Raw genomic sequence first — 19,565 nt, forward strand, 5'->3', positions numbered from 1 at the left:
AGAAGCTTTTTATTTTGATGTAGTCCCAATAGTTTTGTTTGTTTGTTTGTTTTTGCTTTTATTTCCCTTGCCTCAGACATATCTCGAAAAATGTTGTGACAGCTCATGTCAAGAGACATTAGTACCTGTGCTCTCTTCTAGGATTTTTTTTTTTTGTTAAAGATTTTATTTTTAAGTAAGCTCTGTATCCAACAAAGGGCTGGAACTCATAACCCTGACATGAAGAGTTGCATACTCCAATGGCTGAGCCAACTAGTTTGTTTTGTGTGTGGTGAAAGAAAGTGGTCCAGTTTAATTCTTTGCATATAGATATCCAGTTTTCCCAGCACCATTTGTTGAAGAGACTTTTTTCCACTGGATATTCTTTCTTGCTTTGTCAAAGATTAATTGACCATATAATTACGGATTTCTGGGTTTTCTGTTCTGTTCTATTGATGTATGTGTCCGTTTTTGTGCCAGTACCATGCTCTTTTGATTACTACAACTTTGTAATATGACTTAAGTGTGGAATTGTGATACCTTCAGCTTTGCTTTTCTTTTTCAAGATTGCTTTGGCTATTCAGGGTCTTTTGTGGTTCCATATAAATTTTTGAATTCTTTGTTCTAGTGTGTGAAAATGCTGGTGGTATTTTGATAGAGATTGCACGAAATCTGTAGATTGCTTTGAGTAGTATAGACATTTTAACAATATTTGTTCTTCCAATCCATTAGCATGGAATGTTTTTCCATTTCTTTGTGTCATCTTCAGTTTTTTAATTAATGTTTTATAGACTTTTGTTTTATTTAAATCTATTAAAATGTATTGAGCCCAGAAATGAAAATGCCTCTTTTCCATTTCTACACTATGTTATAACCATTAAGATATTTCACAACTAAAAATAAAAGTTTAAAATATATGCATATAGAAACAAGTACAAAAAGTAACCTTTCACCATTATTCAGTATTTGGTTCACATCTCCCTTAAATGAAATACTGGTTCAGTCCTACTCCTTTATTTCCTCCTCCTCCCACCCCTCTAATAATGATTATTCTGAAGTTTCTATTCATATGCGTGTGTATTATTTTCATGCACGTTTTTATATTTTTCCTATAGATGTTTATTCACAAAGCATTTATTTTTTATTTAAAAATATACAAAATAGTGTCCTCTATATTCTTTTGCACCATTTCACATTCAGCATTGCTTTTGAAGTGTGCCATATCAGTAAAACATACATCTATTTTTTAATTTTCCACCGCTGTATAAAATTTTGTTATATGAGTAAACCATTATCCACATCCCAAATGGAATTTTTCATTTTCAAAGTTTTCTAATTTCCTAAATAGTGCTGCAATGAATATTGTGTATATGATTCTTTGTGCACATGTGGGAGAAATTCTCCAAAGGATCACCGAGTTTTGATTATTGAGTGATATACGTGCAAAAAGCACATAGAAGATGTTTAATATTTATTATGTTAACATTGGATGAATATTCATATTCTAGCTTTTGTTAGTATATCTGAATTCAATCATTATTTGAAATGAAGTACACTGTGTATTTGTTTCTACTAAAACAAATACAGAATGAATCCTCAAGATCAAACACTGATGTAGGACAGTTTGATTTAAAATAAAATATTAGCAACTTACATAGTGAGTCTTCAAATTTTCTATATTGTCTGGAAAAGTATGATGGTGCCCTTAAAACTTGGTTAAACTTTTTTAACTTCTGCAAATAAGAATATTTGTGATAATGTTTGGGTCCATGGTGTCTTGCACATAAAGAGCAAGAAAAAAACCAAAATAGAATATTAAAAGGTGAGAAATATATGTGTTGTTTTGTCTTTTATTTAGATATAGATATAGTTTATTATTCTTCTAATCATCTTTTTATTTGTGAATGCAGGCGTTTTTATTGGCCTGTTTAGAATCCTAATCTACCATCTTACTTGTATCAAGGTCTTGGCTGCCCATCAGAACCATCTATAAAACTAAAAAAAAAAAAAAAAAAAGGGCAGGAGATTCTCAGAAGTTTAGGGGTGTAATGGCTGTCTCTGCTTTTAAAAAGTTTCTTCAGAGAGGATTCTGATGTTCAGCTTAGATTGTGAAACACTGCTCAAGGCAGAACTAGGGACAAGAGTAAGGCAGAAGACGTTTCCTCTTTGTCATGTTAGGTTATCTTCAGTCTGTTTTCCTGCAAACACTGTCTTTCTCAGGGTTTGCTGCCAAGATAGATATATGTGCAAGTCTTATTTGTCCTTATTTGGAAATAGACCGTGCTGATATGGAATGGATGGTGAAATTGACATAGAAGGCAGGTTAATGGGAATTATAGTGAAATAATCTGAGGGAGATGGGGATGGTATTGAAGTAATCTGAGGAAAGAAATTGGTAATTTAAAATCATCAGGTTTTCACACACTATACTGGAAGAGTCTGTGCAGATATTTTTATTTTAAGGATAAAAAATTAATGGCATATCTAACTTAAGTATAAGGTTACAAAAGACATGTATATCACTTGCTTCCCTGTTCATTAAGAACTGATAATTAATTTATTTGCAAAGCAATAGCAAAATGAAAAAGAGCTCTTGATCCCTATTTTTAGAACTTCTCTTATGGAGTTTTTATCAAGTTGTTGTGGGAAATAAGATTTGGATCTAAAGGAAACAGATAAGTATTTCTAGTTCTAGAATTTGCTAAGGTTGTCATGTTTTAGTAAGTCCATAAAATTATTAGCCTTTTGTGGCCAAAATGTCACTTTTCTAAGGATTCTGAAGTATTTAATTTCCAATGTAAAAGTAGCACAATGCTGACTAAAGTAAATATCTTTTTTTATGTGTGTGTGTATGTGTGAATAATGGTCACTCCTTTCTCCTAGAAGATGGGCTTCATGGGATTGTGAGCTGCACAGCTTGTGGACAGCAGGTCAATCATTTTCAAAAAGATTCCATTTATAGACATCCTTCACTGCAAGTACTTATTTGTAAGGTATGTAATCATCTGTTTATAATTCATTCCACAAATATTTGAATGCTTACTATATGTTAGACTTTTGGTTCACAATGATGAAGAAGATGGAAATGGTCTCTGTCTTTGGAGGACTTAAACTGTAGTGGGGAAGACAGACCTTACAAAAAGCCTAATAAGTGACACGATAGGGGGAATACTATGGGAACACACCAGAAGCCTGTGTAATTTGGAGTTGGGTAGGGGGACTTTATAATGGAGAATGATATAAGCTGATATCTGGAATATAAATACAAATTAGCCTGGTGCAGTGGGATTGGTTCAGCATATTTTCAGCAGAGGCAACATGGTATTCAAAGACTGATAGGTGAAGGGGAGCATGGTGTGTTGGCAAATCTGAAGAGTTTATGTGTGTACACATGTGTTTTATAACCTATGAATTCTAGTTAACCAAATCTAAGCTTTCCACATGGGGCAAGGTTTTGTCACAAGTTGGAGATAATAGAATTAAAAATGCTTCATATGTGTTGAAGACAGTTTTAACATTCTGTGTATATTCTTTTATTAGTAATACGTTGGAGTTAATTTTAAGTATCTATAATATTAAGGTTATGGTTTCCCTAACTCATTATCGCTAAGATTAATTCTGTGTTAGTGTCTCAACAAAATGCCTCCTCGAAATGCAGGGGCAGACCAGATTTTCCTCAGAATTCCAATTCTGGATCATTCATTATTTGAATTGTTGATATACACCTACTTAAATGGACTAAATTTACTTTCTCCTTTAGCAATTTGTGTTACTCCATTCTTTGAATTCAGTTTAGCCAGGAGCCTATTTATGGGATGTGTTTTAGCTTCTAGTTTTCAAATGTGGTAGCTGAATTTTATATTCCTGGATTTGTAATGTGCATTTCCTTTCTCTTATATATATAATTGATGTTTTTCCAAGGACCAGTCTGTTGAGCCTAGCCCAATTCAGTAATTAGTACTTTTCAACACTGGGCATGGAACCTAACCTTTTTCCAGTCTTAGTGAAAAGGAATTTAAAGTCCGTGGGACTTGGACTTGAATACCAGCATTGGCTCTTAACTAGTTGTATGACTTTAGAAAATTTATTTACATATTAATGGTAATGAATCTTAGCCTTTTCTCTCAAATTGGGCGTAATCCCTCCTGTCTTCCATAATAAGGGCTTGAGATTTAAAGGGAATGTAGCTTAATGTAGGATAATGTTGCTTAGCTGTATACATAGTAGCTGTTGATATGTAAAGACTATTAAATTCATTAATTAGCAGCAACATCTAATACGTTTTTATGTAGAGGTTTAGTAGCTAGTTGTATGAGATCAGAAATTTGCTTTACCAAAATCTTCTATAAATTTTATATAAGGAATAGTGGTACTTGATGATATGGAAATCTATTTCAAGGAATTAATTTTCTTGAGATATTTCTATGTCTGGAAATATTAGAATACTACCCTAGCATTGGGCAGTGCCATGTTTTTGCTTTGATTCTCTAAAACACACACACACACACACACACACACACACACACTCCCTTTACTTTTTTTTAGTGACTTAAAAATAAAGTTTTTGTCCATTATGAATGTTACTCATTTTGAATTTAAAATTTCCCCTTCCCCTTTTCTTTTAATAGAATTGCTTTAAATATTACATGAGTGATGATATTAGCCGTGACTCTGATGGAATGGATGAACAATGTAGGTAGGTAATAAATCATGATGAGCTAAAATTCAGTACTGTCTACTTTTTGGGGGGAAATTCTTACATAGTATGTTATTAGATCCATTTTTTATAGTATCATCATTGATGTATCTAATGGAAGGTTATTTTTTTCCACAAAACCTTCAGTTTATGTCTCTTTTAAGTTTCCAATAAAGAATAGGCAGATGATCCAAATAACTTTACTATTAAAATTCCTGGCACGAAATTTTAAGTTGTTTTAAATTTTTTTAATGTTTATTTATTTTTGAAAGAGAGAGAGAGAGAGAGAGAGTGAGTGAGTGTGAGCAGGAGAGGGGCAGGGAAAGAGGGAGACACAGAATATGAGGCAGGCTCCAGGCTCTGAGCTGTCCACACAGAGCCCAATGCCGGGCTCGAACCCACAAGCTGTGAGATCATGATGTGAGCTGAAGTTGGACGTGTAACCGCTAAACCACCCAGGCACCCCTAAGTTGCTTTAATAATGAAAAAATTTAAAGTGAGAGTAATTTGAGAATAATACTTATTTTTTATTTTTTTATTTTGAGAGAGAGAGAGAGAGAGAGAGAGAGAGAGCGTGCATGAGCATGAGCTGGGGAGAGGGCCAGAGGGAGAAAGAGACAGAACCTTAAGGAGGCTCCATGCTCAGCACAGAGCCCAATGCAGGGCTTGATCCCATGACCCCAGAATCATGACCTGAGGTGAAATCAAGAGTCAGAGGCTTAACTGACTGAGCCACCAGGTGCCCCTGGGAATAACATTTTAATCTTTTAATAATTTCAGGTGGTGTGCAGAAGGTGGAAACTTGATTTGTTGCGACTTTTGCCATAATGCTTTCTGTAAGAAATGCATTTTGCGCAACCTTGGTCGAAAGGAGCTCTCTACAATAATGGATGAAAACAACCAGTGGTATTGCTACATTTGTCACCCAGAACCTTTGTTGGACTTGGTTACTGCATGTAACAGCGTATTTGAAAATTTAGAACAATTGTTGCAACAAAATAAAAAGAAGATAAAAGTTGACAATGAAAAGAGTAATAAAGTATATGACCATACATCCAGGTTTTCTCCAAAGAAAAATAATTCAAATTGTAATGGAGAAGAAAAGAAATTAGATGATTCATGTTCTGGTTCTGTAACCTACTCTTATTCAGCACTAATTGTGCCTAAAGAGATGATTAAGAAGGCAAAAAAACTGATTGAGACCACAGCTAACATGAACTCCAGTTATGTTAAGTTTTTGAAGCAGGCAGCAGATAATTCAGAAATCAGTTCTGCTACAAAGTTACGTCAGCTTAAGGCTTTTAAATCTGTGTTGGCTGATATCAAGAAAGCTCATCTTGCATTAGAAGAAGATTTGAATTCAGAGATTCAAGCTTTGGATGCTGTAAACAAGGAGAAAAATACCAAAGAGCATAAAGTCATAGATGCTAAATCTGAAACAAAATTACGAAAGGGAGAAAAGCCCTGTGCTTTGGAAAGGAAAGATTTTTCAAAATCAGAAGCTAAACTGTCAAGAAAGCAGGTAGATAGTGAGCACATGGATCAGAGTATTGTAGTACAGGAACAAAGAGCAAATAAAAGTGCCAGTGGTGAACATAAGAAATCTGATAAAAAAGAAGAACCTCAGTATGAACCTACTAACACTTCTGAAGATTTGGATATGGATATTGTGTCTGTTCCTTCCTCAGTTCCAGAAGACATTTTTGAGAATCTTGAGACAGCTATGGAAGTTCAGAGTTCAGCAGATAATCAGGGAGATGGCAACAGTGGAACAGAGCAAGAATTGGAGAATTCTTCTGTAAAATTAAGTATTACTTCAAAAGACAACAGAGGAGGTATTAAGTCAAAAACTACAGCTAAAGTAACAAAAGAATTATATGTTAAACTCACCCCTGTTTCCCTTTCTAATTCGCCAATTAAAGGTGCTGATTGTCAGGAAGTTCCACAAGATAAAGATGGCTATAAAAGTTCTAGTCTGAACACCAAGCCAGAGAACTGTGGACTTGGAGAGGAAAAAAATGATAATGAGCATTTGTTTGAAAGTGAAGTTCCATTACTTTCAGAAGAATCTGATCTTCGAAGATCCCCACGTGTGAAGACTACACCCTTGAGGCGACAGACAGAAACCAATCCTGCAACATCTAATTCAGATGAAGAAAGTAATGAAACCGTTAAGGAGAAACAAAAACTATCCATTCCAATGAGAAAAAAGGATAAGCGGAATTCTTCTGACAGTGCTGTAGATAATCCTAAACCTAATAAATTGCCTAAATCTAAGCAGTCAGAGATTGTGGATCAGAATTCCGATTCTGATGAAATGTTAGCAATCCTGAAAGAGGTATCCAGGATGAGTCACAGTTCTTCAGATACTGATATTAATGAAACTCATACAAACCATGAGAAGACTTTATATGATTTAAAGACTCAAACAGGGAAAGATGATAAAGGAAAAAGGAAACGAAAAAGTTCTACTTCTGGCTCAGATTATGATATTAAGAAAGGCAAATCAGCTAAAAGGTCTATAATTTCTAAAAAGAAACGACAAAACCAGTCTGAATCTTCCAATTATGACTCAGAATTAGAGAAAGAGATAAAGAGCATGAGTAAAATTGGGGCTACCAAAACAACCAAAAAAAGAGTTCCAAATAAAGAGGATTATGATTCTTCTGAAGATGAGACACACAGGAAAAAAGGAATGGATAATCAAGGGCAGAAAAGTTTGAAGATTGCACAAGAAGGATCATCTGATGATGCTGAAAGGAAACAAGAGAGAGAGAATTTCTCTTCAGCAGAAGGCACAGTTGATAAAGACAAGACCATCATGGACTTAAGAGATCGAATGTCTAAAAAGCAGCAGTCAGGTGTTTCTTCTGATGGTGCTAAGTTGCCTTCAGGGAAAGAGGAGAGTTTTAATTCTCCAGAAGACAAAAAGGTTGCTGAAACTAAAGAAGGGAGTAAGCATTTGAAAACCAAAATGGGTAAGAGAGTACAGACTGGATTACTGGACATTGCTGAGAAGTTCCCAAAGAAAGAGCAAAGTGAGGAATCCTCTGAAGATGATAAAAAGCTGAGCAAAAAGGGAACTGAAGTAAAAGAAAAGAAAATTACAGATTTGAAGAAAAATGTAATTAAGATGGAACAACAGTATGAATCATCATCTGATAGCACTGAGAAATTACCCGAGGGAGAAGAAATTTCTCGTTTTCCTAAAGGAATAAAACAAAATAAGAATGACACAACTTATGGGGAAAAGAAAAGAAAACAAATAAAAGATAAAACTTCTGAAAAGAAGGATGAATTATCCGATAAGGCTGAGAAATTACAGGGGAAAAGAGATAGTTGTGATTCTTCAGAAGATAAAAGGAGTAAGAATGGAGTATCCAGTAGAGTGAAGAAAAGGTGCAACCTGCCTGAAAAGAGTTCAACGAAGAGACGAGATTGTTCATCATCTGATACTGAGAAATACTCCATGAAAGAAGATGGTTGTGATTCTTCTGATAAGAGACTGAAAAGAATAGAACTGAAGGAAAGAAGAAATTTAAATTCAAAGAGAAATACCAAGGAAGTACATAGTGGCTCATCATCTTCTGATGGTGAGGAAAGTTCTGAAGACAATAAAAAGCTGAAGAAACAGAGAACTTCAGCTAAAAAGAAGGCAGTCAGTGTCAAGGAGAAAATGAGAAACTCCCTGAGAACAAGCACTAAAAGGAAGCAAGCTGACATTAGTTCATCATCTTCTGATATAGGAGATGACCAGAATTCTGTAGGTGAGGGGAGCAGTGATGAACAGAAAATTAAGCCTGTGACCGAAAATTTAGTGCTGTCTTCACATACTGGATTTTGCCAATCTTCAGGTATGCAAAAAATAAATAAATTTATAATTTATGATTTTACCCTCATGAATAACCACATTGTTTAATTTTCCCTGAAGTCAATCAAATGCAAGGTTACTGTTCAGGAAAAGGCCCTTTAAAAATTCTTTAAAGATTTACTCGAAAGCCTTCCTTCATTTATTTTTATGGCATCATTGGAAGTTATGCCAAATATCATTAATATTCTGTATCAGATATACCAGGTTTGTTGGGTAGATGACAAAATTTCTTTACCAGTGTTCTGGAGTAGTAAACAGTAGTTCATGCAGGAAAATCAGACCTGTGCCAATAGTTTGGTAGGTATATATTCATGTAATGGAGATGTGTGCTTGGTACTGGTGTAACATAGTGTGTGAAAGTTTTAACTGCTTTGCATTGTATATGATTTTTTATGTAATCTCTACACCCAACATAGGGCTTGAACTCAAAACCCTAAGATCAAGAGTTGTATGCTTTTCCAACTTAGCCAGCCAGACGCCCCTGCACATGACTTTTTAAATTGGGTAGATTAACTTTGTGTCCAGTGAAATTCTCTGAAAACTTTAAATTTACTTCATTAAACTCATTACTGATACTTGTCAATTTTTTACTAATCACATGAACAGATGTTTCTGTTTATAACAAAAGAAAAATCCAAAAAATAGATGAATTATCTTTCTCTGAGGAGATAGAGAACTAGGACAATTAGGATTTGGGTTAACCTGTTAGTGATACCCCCCCAAATAGAATTGTGAAAATAATTTCTATCATTATTGCAGTTCTTAAAAAACAGTTGTATAATAAATACACATGTCACTTGCATTGTCTTTTTTTTTTTAATCCGTAAACCTGGCAGTTAACCAGGGACATGTTAAACAAATTTATTTATTCATTTAAAAGATTTATTTATATTTCAGTTCCAGCTTATGCTTAAAATAAAGTGTCATATTAGTTTCAGGCGTACAATACAGTGACTCAACAACTCTATATGTTGCTCCATGCTCATCATGATAAATGTACTCTTAATCCCCTTCACCTATTTCATCCATTCCCCCACCTACCTCCCCTCTGGTAACCATCAGTTTGTTCCCTGTAAAGAGTGTGTTGTGTTTATCTTTTTCCTTTGTTGATTGGTTTTGTTCCTTAATTTTACATATGAGAGAAATTATAAAGTGTTTGTCTTTCTCTGACTTATTTTACTTAGCATTATACTCGCTTGATCCATCCATGTTGTTGAACATGGCAAAAATTCTTTTTTATGGCCCAAGTAATATTCCATTGTATTTATACATACCACATCTTTAACCATTCATCTATCATTGGACACTTGAGTTGCTTCTATAATTTAGCTATTGTAAATAATGCTGCAATAAACATATCTTCCTGAAGTAATATTTTTGTATTCTTTGGATAAATAGTAGTAGAATTACTGGATCTTATGGTAATTCTATTTTTAATTTTTTGAGGAATGTCCATACTGTTCCACAGTGGCTGCACCAGTTTACATTCTCACCAACAGTGCATGAGGATTCCTTTTTCTCCGCATCCTCACCAACACTTTTTATTTCTTGAGTTCTTGATTTCAGTCATTCTGACAGGTTTGAGGAGATATCTCATTGTGGTTTTGATTTGCATTTCCCTGATGATAAATGATGTTGAGCATCTTTTCTTGTGTGTGTATTGGCCATCTGTAGGTCTTCCTTGGAAAAATGTCTGTTAATGCCTTCTGCCCTTTTTTAATTGGATTATTTGTGGGGTTTTTTTGGTGTTGAGTTGTATAAGTTTTTTATATATTTTGGATGCTAACCCTTTATCAGATATGTCATTTGCAAATACTGTCTCCCATTCAGTAGGTTGTTTTGTAGTTTTGTTGATTGTTTCCTTTGCTGTGCAGAAGCATTTTATTTTTTTTATTTTGATGTAGTCCTAATAGTTTATTTTTTGCTTTTTTTCCCCTTGCCTCAGAAGGCATATCTAGAAAAATGTTGCTGTGGCAGATGTCAGAGAAATTACGGCCTGTGCTGTCTTCAAGAGTTTTTTTAAAATTTTTAAAAATGTTTTATTTTTTTTTATAAAAAATTTTTTTTGAAGATTTTTTTTAACATTTATTTTTGAGAGACAGAGGCAGAGCACGAGCAGGGGAGGGGGAGACACACACACACACACACACACACACACACACACACACACAGAATCTGAAGCAGGCTCCAGGCTCTGAGCTGTTTATTAGCACAGAGCCCGACGTGGGGCTCAAACCCACGAACTGCAAGACTATGACCTGAGCTGAAGTTGGACACTCAACTGACTGAGTCACCCAGGCGCCTCCCCAAAATTTCTTAATGTGTATTTATTTTTAAGAGAGAGAGAGAGTGCGAGCATGAGCGAGGGAGGGGCAGAGAGAGGGAGAAACAAAACTCAAAGCAGGCTCCAGGCTCTGAGCTGTCAGCATAGAGCCCGACACAGGGCTTGAGCTCATGAGCTGCAAGATCATGAACTGAGCTGAAGTTGGATGCCTAACTGACTGAGCCACCCAGGCGCCCCTTATTTTATTTTTGAGAGAGAGACAGAGCACGAGTGGGGGAGGAGCAGAGAGAGAGAAGGAGACACAGAGTCCAAAGCAGGCTCCAGGCTCTGTGCTGTTAGCACAAAGTCCTACATGGGGCTAGAACCCATGAATCATGAGATTATGACCTGAAGTGAAGTCTGTCATTTAACCAGATGAACCACCCAGGTACACCTCTTCTAGGATTTTTATAGTTTCAGGTCTCACATTTTAGTTTTTTAATCCATTTTGAATTTATTTTTATGGTGTAAGAAAGTGGTCCAGTTTCATTCTTTTGCATGTTTCCATCCAGTTTTTTCAGCACCATTTCTTGAAGAGATTGTCTTTTTCATATTACATATTCTTGCCTCTGTTGAATAAATTAATTTTGTTGATAATTAATTGACCACATAATCTTGAATATAATTCTGGGTTTTCTATCCTATTCTCTTGACCTATGTGTTTATTTCTGTGCCAGTACCATACTCTTCTTGATTACTATGGCTTTGTAAGTATATCTTAAATCTGAGATTGCAATACCCCACAATTTGTTTCTCTTTTTCTTTCTTTAAAAAAATTTTTTTTAATGTTTTACTTATTTTTGAGGGGAGAGAGAGATACAGAGCGTGAACAGGCGAGGGGCAGAGAGAGAGGGAGACACAGAATCTGAATTAGGCTCCAGGCTCTGAGCTGTCAGCACAGAGCCCAATATGGTGCTCAAACCCACGAGCTGTGAGATCATGACCTGAGCTGAAGTGGGGCGCTCAACAGACTGAGCCACCCAGGCGCCCCTGATTTTCTTTTTCAAGATTGCTTTGGCTGTTTGGGGTCTTTCGTGGTCTCATATAATTTTAGGATTGTTTGTTCTAGTTATGTGAAAAATGTTGGTATTTTGATAGGTGTTGCATTAAATGTGTAGATTGCTTTGGGTAGTATGGGCTTTTAGCAGTATTTATTCTCCCAGTCCATGAGCATGGAATATCTTTCCATTTGTTTGTGTCCTCTTCAATTTCTTTCATCAAAGTTGTGTAGTTTTCAGAATACAGTTCTTTCACCTCCTTGGTTAACTTCATTTCTAGGTATTTTATTAGTTTTGGTACATTGGGACAGTTTTCTTAATTTGTATTTCTGCTACATCATTATTAGGGTATAGAAATGCAATGTATTTCTGTACATTGATTTTGTATCATGCAACCTTATTGAATTTATCTGTCAATTCTAGTAGTTTTTTGGTGGAGTCTTTAGGATGTTATATATATATATATATATATATATAAATTCTGCAAATAGTGAGAGTTTGATTGCTTCCTTACAAATTTAGATGCCTTTCATTTGTTTTTGTTGTCTGATTGCTGTGGCTAGGGCTTTCAGTACTATGTTGAATAAAAGTGGTGAGAGTGGGCATCCTTGTGTTGTTTCTGACCTTAAGGGAAAAGCTCTTAGTTTTCACCATTATGACATTAACTGTGAGGTTTTCATATATGGCCATTATTGTGTTGTGGTATGTTCCTTCTAAACCTGCTTTTTTGAGAGTTATCATGAATGGATGTTATACTTTGTTGGAAGCTTTTTCTGCATCTATTGCAATGATCTTATGTTTCTTATCCTTTCTCTTATTGATGTGACATAAGATTGTTGATTTGCAAATATTGAACCACCTTGCAGTCCAGGAATGAATCCTACCTGATCGTGATGAATGGTTTCTTTAAAAGTATTGTTGGATTCGTTTTGCTAGTATTTTGTTGAGGAATTCTGCATCTGTGTTCTTCAGCGGTATTAGCCTGTAGTTCTCTTTTTTAGTGGTATCTTTGATTTTTGTATCAGGGTAATGCTGGCCTCATAGTACAAATTTGGAAGTTATTATTCTTTGTCTTCTATTGTTTTGGAATAATTTGAGAAGAACCGGTATTAACTTCTTAAAATATTTAGATTTCATCTGTGAAGCCATCTGGTCCTGGATTTTTGTTTGCTGGCAGATTTTTATTGCTGATTCAGTTTCATTGCTGGCAGTTGTTCTGTTCAAATGTTCAGTTTCTTCACAATGGAGTTTTGGGAAGTTATATGTTCTTAGAAATGTATCCATTTCCTCTATTTTGTTCAATTGTTAGCATATAATCTTTCATAATCTCTTATTATCCTTTCAATTTCTGTGGTGTCCATTATTTCCCCTCTTTAATTTTTTATTTTGTTTGAGTCCTCTCTCATTTTTTTTGGTGTGTCTGATAAAGGTTTATCAGTTTTGTTGATCTTTAAAAAGAATCAGCTTCTGGTTTCATTGGTCCATTGTTTTTTTTTTAACTATTGTTTTTGTTTATCTCTGCTCAAATCTTTATTATTTTTTCTTTTACTGGTTTTGTGTTTCATTTGTTCTTTTTGTAGCTTCTTTAGGTTTAATGTTTTTTTTTAAATTTATTTGAGATTTTTCTTGCTTCTTAAAGTAGGTCTGTATTGTTACAAACTTCCCTCTTAGAATAACTTTTGCTGCATGCCAGAGATTTTCGAACATTTTGTTTTCATTTTCATTTGTCTCCATGCATTTTTAAAAAATTTTCTCTCTGGTATCTTGGTTGACCCATTCATTTAGTAGTGTGTTATTTAACCTCCATGTATTTGTGTTCTTGCAGATTTTTTCTTGAGGTTGATTTCTAGTTTCATAGCGTTATGGTCAGAAAAGACACATGGTATGACTTTGATCTTGTTGGATTTGTTTAAGACTTTTGTGGCCTAATCTGTGATCTAGTCTGGAGAGTATTCCATGTTCACATGAAAAAGATTGTATTGTGCTGTTTTAGGATGGAATGTTCTGAATATATCTGTTAGATCCATCCAGTCCAAACTGTCCTTCAAAGGACTGGTTCCGTGTTGATTTCTGTGTGAATGAGTATCCATTGATGTAAGTGGGGAGTCGAAGTACTCTGCTATTATTGTGTTACAATTGATTGCTTTCTTTATGTTTGTTATTAACTCCTTTATGTTTTTGGATGCTCTCATGTTGGATTCATAAACATTTACAGTTGTTATGCCTTCTTTTTGGATCGTAGTATTTATAATTATATGTGGTATTCTTCTTTGTCTCTTGTTACAATCTTTGTTTTAAAGTCTGTTTTTGCTAATATAAGTATTGCTACCTGGCTTTCTTTTACATCTATTTGCATGATAGATGTTTTTCTATCTCTTCACTTTCAATCTGCATGTGTCTTTAAGTCAGAAATGAGTCTCTTATAGGCAGTATATAGATGGGTCTTGCTTTGTTATTCATTCAGTCACCCTGTGTGTTTTGGTTGGAGCATTTAGTACATTTACTTTCAAAGTAATTATTGATAGGCATTATTACCATTCTGTTACTTCTTTTATGGTTGTTTTTGTAGTTTTTATCTGTTCCTTCTCTTGCTGTCTTCTCTCATCTTTTGCTGACTTTCATTAGTGATGTGCTTGGATTCTTTTCTCTAGTTTTTTGCATATCTGTTAGTGGTTTTTTATTTGTGGTTATCGTTAAATTTATATATAGCATCTTCTGCATATAGCAGTCCATATTAAGTTAATGGTTGCTTAAGTTTGAATCCATTCTAAGAGCACTAAATTTTTACTCTTTTCTCCCTATGTTTTAGATATATGGTGTCCTACTGTACATCCTTTTTTTTTATGAATCCCTTTACAGTTTTTTATTGATATACTTAATTTTACTGCTTTAGTGCTACCTACTTTTCTTACTACTGATTATGGTCTTATCTTTCCATGCAGAGAATCCCCCCTCATTTTAAGTTTTTTTAAAATATTTATATATTTTTGAGAGAGACAGGGTATGAACGGGGGGAGGGGGCGGGAAGGACAGAGAGAGAGGGAGACACAGAATCTGAACCAGGCTCCAGGCTCTTAGCTGTCAACACAGAGCCCGATGTGGGCTTGAACTCATGAACCACAGGATCATGACCTGAGCTGAAGTCAGATGCTTAACTGACTGAGCCACTCTGAGAATCCCCTCTAATATTTCTTGCACAGCTGGTTTAATCATGATGAATTTCTTTAACTTTATTTGTCTAGGAAACTTTCTCTTTTCTTCTGTTCTAAATGATAGTCTTGCTGGAGACAGTATTCTATTTATTTATTTATTTATTTATTTATTTATTTAATAGTTTATATATTTTTGAGAGAAAGAGAAAAAAAAGCATAAGTGGGGGAGGGGTGAGAGAGAGAGAGAGAGAGAGAGAGAGAGAGAGAGAGAGAATGAATCCCAAGCAGGCTCCGCACTGTCAGTGTGGAACCCTAAGTGGGGCTTGAACTCAAGAACTGTGAGATCATGACCTGAGCTGAGGTCAGATGCTCAACTGACTGAGCCACCCAGGCACCCCACTGGAGAGAGTATTCTTGGTCGCAGTTTTGTTTTTCTTCAGCACTTTGAATATACATGCCCGTCCCTTCTGGCCTGCAAAGTTTCTTCTGAAAAATCTGCTTATATCCTAGGAGGTTTCCCTTGAATGTACCTTTTTTCTTTTCTCCTGTTCCTTTTAAAATTCTCTCTTTATCACTACATTTTCTATTTTAATTACTATGTGTCTTGGTATAGATCTCCTTGAGTTGATTTTGTTAGGGTCTCTTTGTGCTTCCTGCTCCTGAAACTGGATGTCAGTTTCTTTCCCCACATTCAGGAAGTTTTTAGCTATTATTTCTTCAAGTAAATTTTCTGCCCCTTTTTCTTTTATATTTCTGGGATCCTTATAATGTGCTTATTACTGTGCTTGATTGTGTTAGTGAGTTCCCTAAGTGTATTTTTAGTTTTTATTTTTTGTCTCCTTTTTGTTCAACTTGATTGCTTTCCATTACTCTATCTTCCGGGTCACTGATTTGTTCTTCTACTTTCTCTGTTCTATTTATTCCATCTAGTATGTATTCAATTTTACTTATTGAGTTCCTCATTTCTGGTTCTTGTTTGTGTGTTCTACCTCTTTGTTGAGCATCTCACTGAGGTCCTCCTCTCTTCTCAATTCCAGTGAGTATTTTTGTCACCATTACTTTAAATTTAAATCCTCTCTCTTTGGCATATTACTTATCTCTGTTTTGTTTAGCTCTCTTGCTGTTATTTTGTCATGTTCTTTAATTTGGGAAAGACTCCTTTTTTTCCTCATTTTGTCTAATTCTCTGTGTCTTTTTCTATGTGTTAGGAATGTCAGCTGTGTCTCTTGCTTTTGTAACTAGTGATGTTATGAAGAACTGGTCCTATAGTGCTTGGTAGGGCAGTGTCCCCTGTTCACCAGAACCTGGCACTTCTGGAATGTCTCCTGTGTGTGTGTGTGTGGAGTGTGCCCTAATTTTATGGCTGAGCCTCATTTGCCTTAAGTCCAGTCATCTCCAATAGCTCTGTTTGCCTCTGGTGGGCAGGGTTTGGTCACTGTGTTATGGTCCAGTCTGCTGTTTGCCTTGGGCTTGAGTTGAGTCAGACCAGCCATTTGACAGAGATGCCATAGCTTGGAACTGCAGGGTGTTCTCCCTGTGTGTTGTCTCCTTAGAAACTTTTGTTGGTAGGCCCACTGCTAAGGCTGCAGTTAGACTCATGTGTATGCTTATATTTCCCTGTGCCTCCAGGAAGGAGTTACTTTGGAGTGGTACTGGCCACTGTTGGGGCTGCTAGCACACTGCCAGGCTTGTGCCACTGCTTTGGTTGGTCTCCCGCCAAGGATGTGTTGGCAGGGGCAGTCCGCAGAAGAACGTGGGGGTGGGGTGTGTATGGTGCCAGCAAGGTCCATGCCAGTCCCCTGTGGGAGGTGTTTTGCAGCCACCTGATAAAACTCATGTCCAAAGGCAAGGCTGGTGTGGAGGGGCAAATCCATAGAAGAAATGGTGGGTTGGGACATGCTGTTAGCAAAGGTATGTGGAGAGTGTGGGTGCTGTGCTGGTTCCCTCAGGTGTATGTGTATCTAGGCTGAGGGCGGGGTATATGTGTATGTAGGCTGGGAGGAGAATGACTCGTGCTAGCTTTTTGTTCTTGCAGAAGTCTCCCAAAGATCCCTGCCCTTCCAGCACATGCTTAGGGGTTAATAAAGAAACCTCCTTCCCATATACCCTAGGCATTTTTCAAACTGCTGCTTTTATGCTGTATTTCAGTGGGGTTGTTTGTTGTGACATCTCTTTAAGGATAGGGACTCAATTTCCTGTCACCCCATGGTTCTTCCAGAGTTGAACCTGCTCATTTTTAAAATTTTGTGTGTGAAGCCCCACTGATTGTAAGCACTCAGGATGTTAGGTCCTTCTGGTTTTCATTTTTTTTAAATATGAAATTTATTGTCAGATTGGTTTCCATACAACACCCAGTGCTTATCCCAACAGGTGCCCTCAATACCCATCACCTACCCTCCCCTCCCTCCCACCCCCTGATCAACCCTCAGATTGTTCTCAGTTTTTAATAGTCTTTAATGGTTTGGCTCCCTCCCTCTCTAACGTTCTTTTTTTCCTTCCCCTCCCCCATGGTCTTCTGTTCAGGTTCTCAGGATCCACATAAGAGTGAACACATACAGTATCTGTCTTTCTCTGTATGACTTATTTCACTTAGCATAACACTCTCCAGTTCCATCCATATTGCTACAAAGGGCCATATTTCATTCTTTCTCATTGCCACGTAGTATTCCATTCTGTATATAAACCACAATTTCTTTATCCATTCATCAGTTGATGGATATTTAGGCTCTTTCCATAATTTGGCTATTTTTGAAAGTGCTGCTATAAACATTGGGGTGCAAGTGCCCCTATGCATCAGCACTCCTGAATTCCTTGGGTAAATTCCTAGCAGTGCTATTGCTGGGTCATAGGGTAGGTCTATTTTTAATTTTTTGAGGAACCTCCACACTGTTTTCCAGAGAGGCTGCACCAATTTGCATTACCACCAACAGTGCAAGAGGGTTCCCATTTCTCCACATCCTTGCCAGCATCTATAGTCTCCTGATTTGTTCATTTTAGTCACTCTTACTGGTGTGAGGTGGCATCTGAGTGTGGTTTTGATTTGTATTTCCCTGATGAGGAGCAACCTTGAGCCTCTTTTCATGTGCCTGTTGGCCATCTGGATGTCTTCTTTAGAGAAGTGTCTATTTGTGTTTTCTGCCCATTTCTTCACTGGATTATTTGTTTTTCGGGTGTGGAGTTTGGTGAGCTCTTTATAGATTTTGGATACTAGCCCTTTGTCCGATATGTCATTTGCAAATATCTTTTCCCATTCCGTTGGTTGCCTTTTAGTTTTGTTGATTGTTTCCTTTGCAGTGCAGAAGCTTTTTATCTTCACGAGATCCCAATAGTTCATTTTTGCTTTTAATTCCCTTGCCTTTGGGGATGTGTCAAGTAAGAAATTGCTGCGGCTGAGGTCAGAGAGGTTTTTTCCTGCTTTCTCCTCTAGGGTTTTGATGGTTTCCTGTCTCACATTCAGGTCCTTCATCCATTTTGAGTTTGTTTTTGTGAATGGTGTAAGAAAGGGGTCTAATTTCCTCCTTCTACATGTTGCTGTCCAGTTCTCCCAGCACCATTTGTGAAAGAGACTGTCTTTTTTTCCATTGGATATTCTTTCCTGCTTTCTCAAACATTAGTTGGCCATACTTTTGTGGGTCCAATTCTGGAGTCTCTATTCTATTCCATTGGTCTATGTGTCTGTATTTGTGCCAATATCATGCTATCTTGATGATTACAGCTTTGTAGTAGAGGCTAAAGTCTGGGATTGTGATGCCTCCTGCTTTGGTCGTCTTGTTCAAAATTACTTTGGCTATTCGGGGTGTTTTGTGGTTCCATACAAATTTTAGAATTGCTTGTTCTAGCTTCGAGAAGAATGCTGGTGCAATTTTGCTTGGGATTGCATTGAATGTGTAGATAGCTTTGGGTAGTATTGACATTTTAACAATATTGGTTTTTCCAATTCATGAGCATGGAATATTTTTCCATTTCTTTATATCTCCTTCAATTTCCTTCATAACCTTTCTATAGTTTTCAGCATACAGATCTTTTACATCTTTGGTTAGGTTTATTGTAGGTGTTTTATGCTTCTTGGTGCAATTGTGAATGGGATCAGTTTCTTTATTTATCTTTCTGTTGCTTCATTATTAGTGTATGAGAATGCAGCTGATTTCTGTACATTGATTTTGTATCCTGCAACTTTGCTGAATTCATGTATCAGTTCTAGCAGACTTTTGGTGGAGTCTATCAGGTTTTCCATGTATAATATCATGTCATCTGCAAAAAGTGAAAGCTTGACTTCATCTTTGCCAATTTTGATGCCTTTGATTTCCTTTTGTTGTCTGACTGCTGATGCTAGCACTTCCAACATTATGTTAAGCAACGGTGAGAGTGGACATCCCTGTCGTGTTCCTGATCTCAGGGAGAAAGCTCTCAGTTTTTCCCCATTGCGGATGATATTAGCCGTGGGCTTTTCATACATGGCTTTGTTGATGTTTAAGTATGTTCCTTGTGTCCCAACTTTCTCAAGGGTTTTTATTAAGAAAGGATGGTGAATTTTGTCAGATGCTTT

At 36.3% G+C, this 19,565-nt stretch overlaps 1 protein-coding gene across 8 annotated transcripts in view; it reads left to right on the plus strand.

Moving 5' to 3' along the window:
• Positions 1–19,565, plus strand: part of ATRX (ATRX chromatin remodeler) — a 308,093-nt gene that overhangs the window by 75,360 nt on the left and 213,168 nt on the right. For 6 of the 8 annotated variants that reach the window (XM_019436157.2, XM_019436156.2, XM_053891478.1 and 3 more), the window contains 3 exons: positions 2,863–2,972; positions 4,608–4,675; positions 5,456–8,529. In XM_019436157.2, the coding sequence (XP_019291702.1) occupies positions 2,863–2,972; positions 4,608–4,675; positions 5,456–8,529 (3,252 nt within the window). The remainder of the gene's footprint in view (positions 1–2,862; positions 2,973–4,607; positions 4,676–5,455; positions 8,530–19,565) is intronic. The other 2 variants (XM_053891475.1, XM_053891477.1) reach the window with 1 other exon arrangement.

This window comes from Panthera pardus, unplaced genomic scaffold (assembly GCF_024362965.1).
Source record: "Panthera pardus isolate Hobbes unplaced genomic scaffold, ASM2436296v1 HiC_scaffold_27, whole genome shotgun sequence".
NCBI lineage: Eukaryota > Metazoa > Chordata > Mammalia > Carnivora > Felidae > Panthera > Panthera pardus.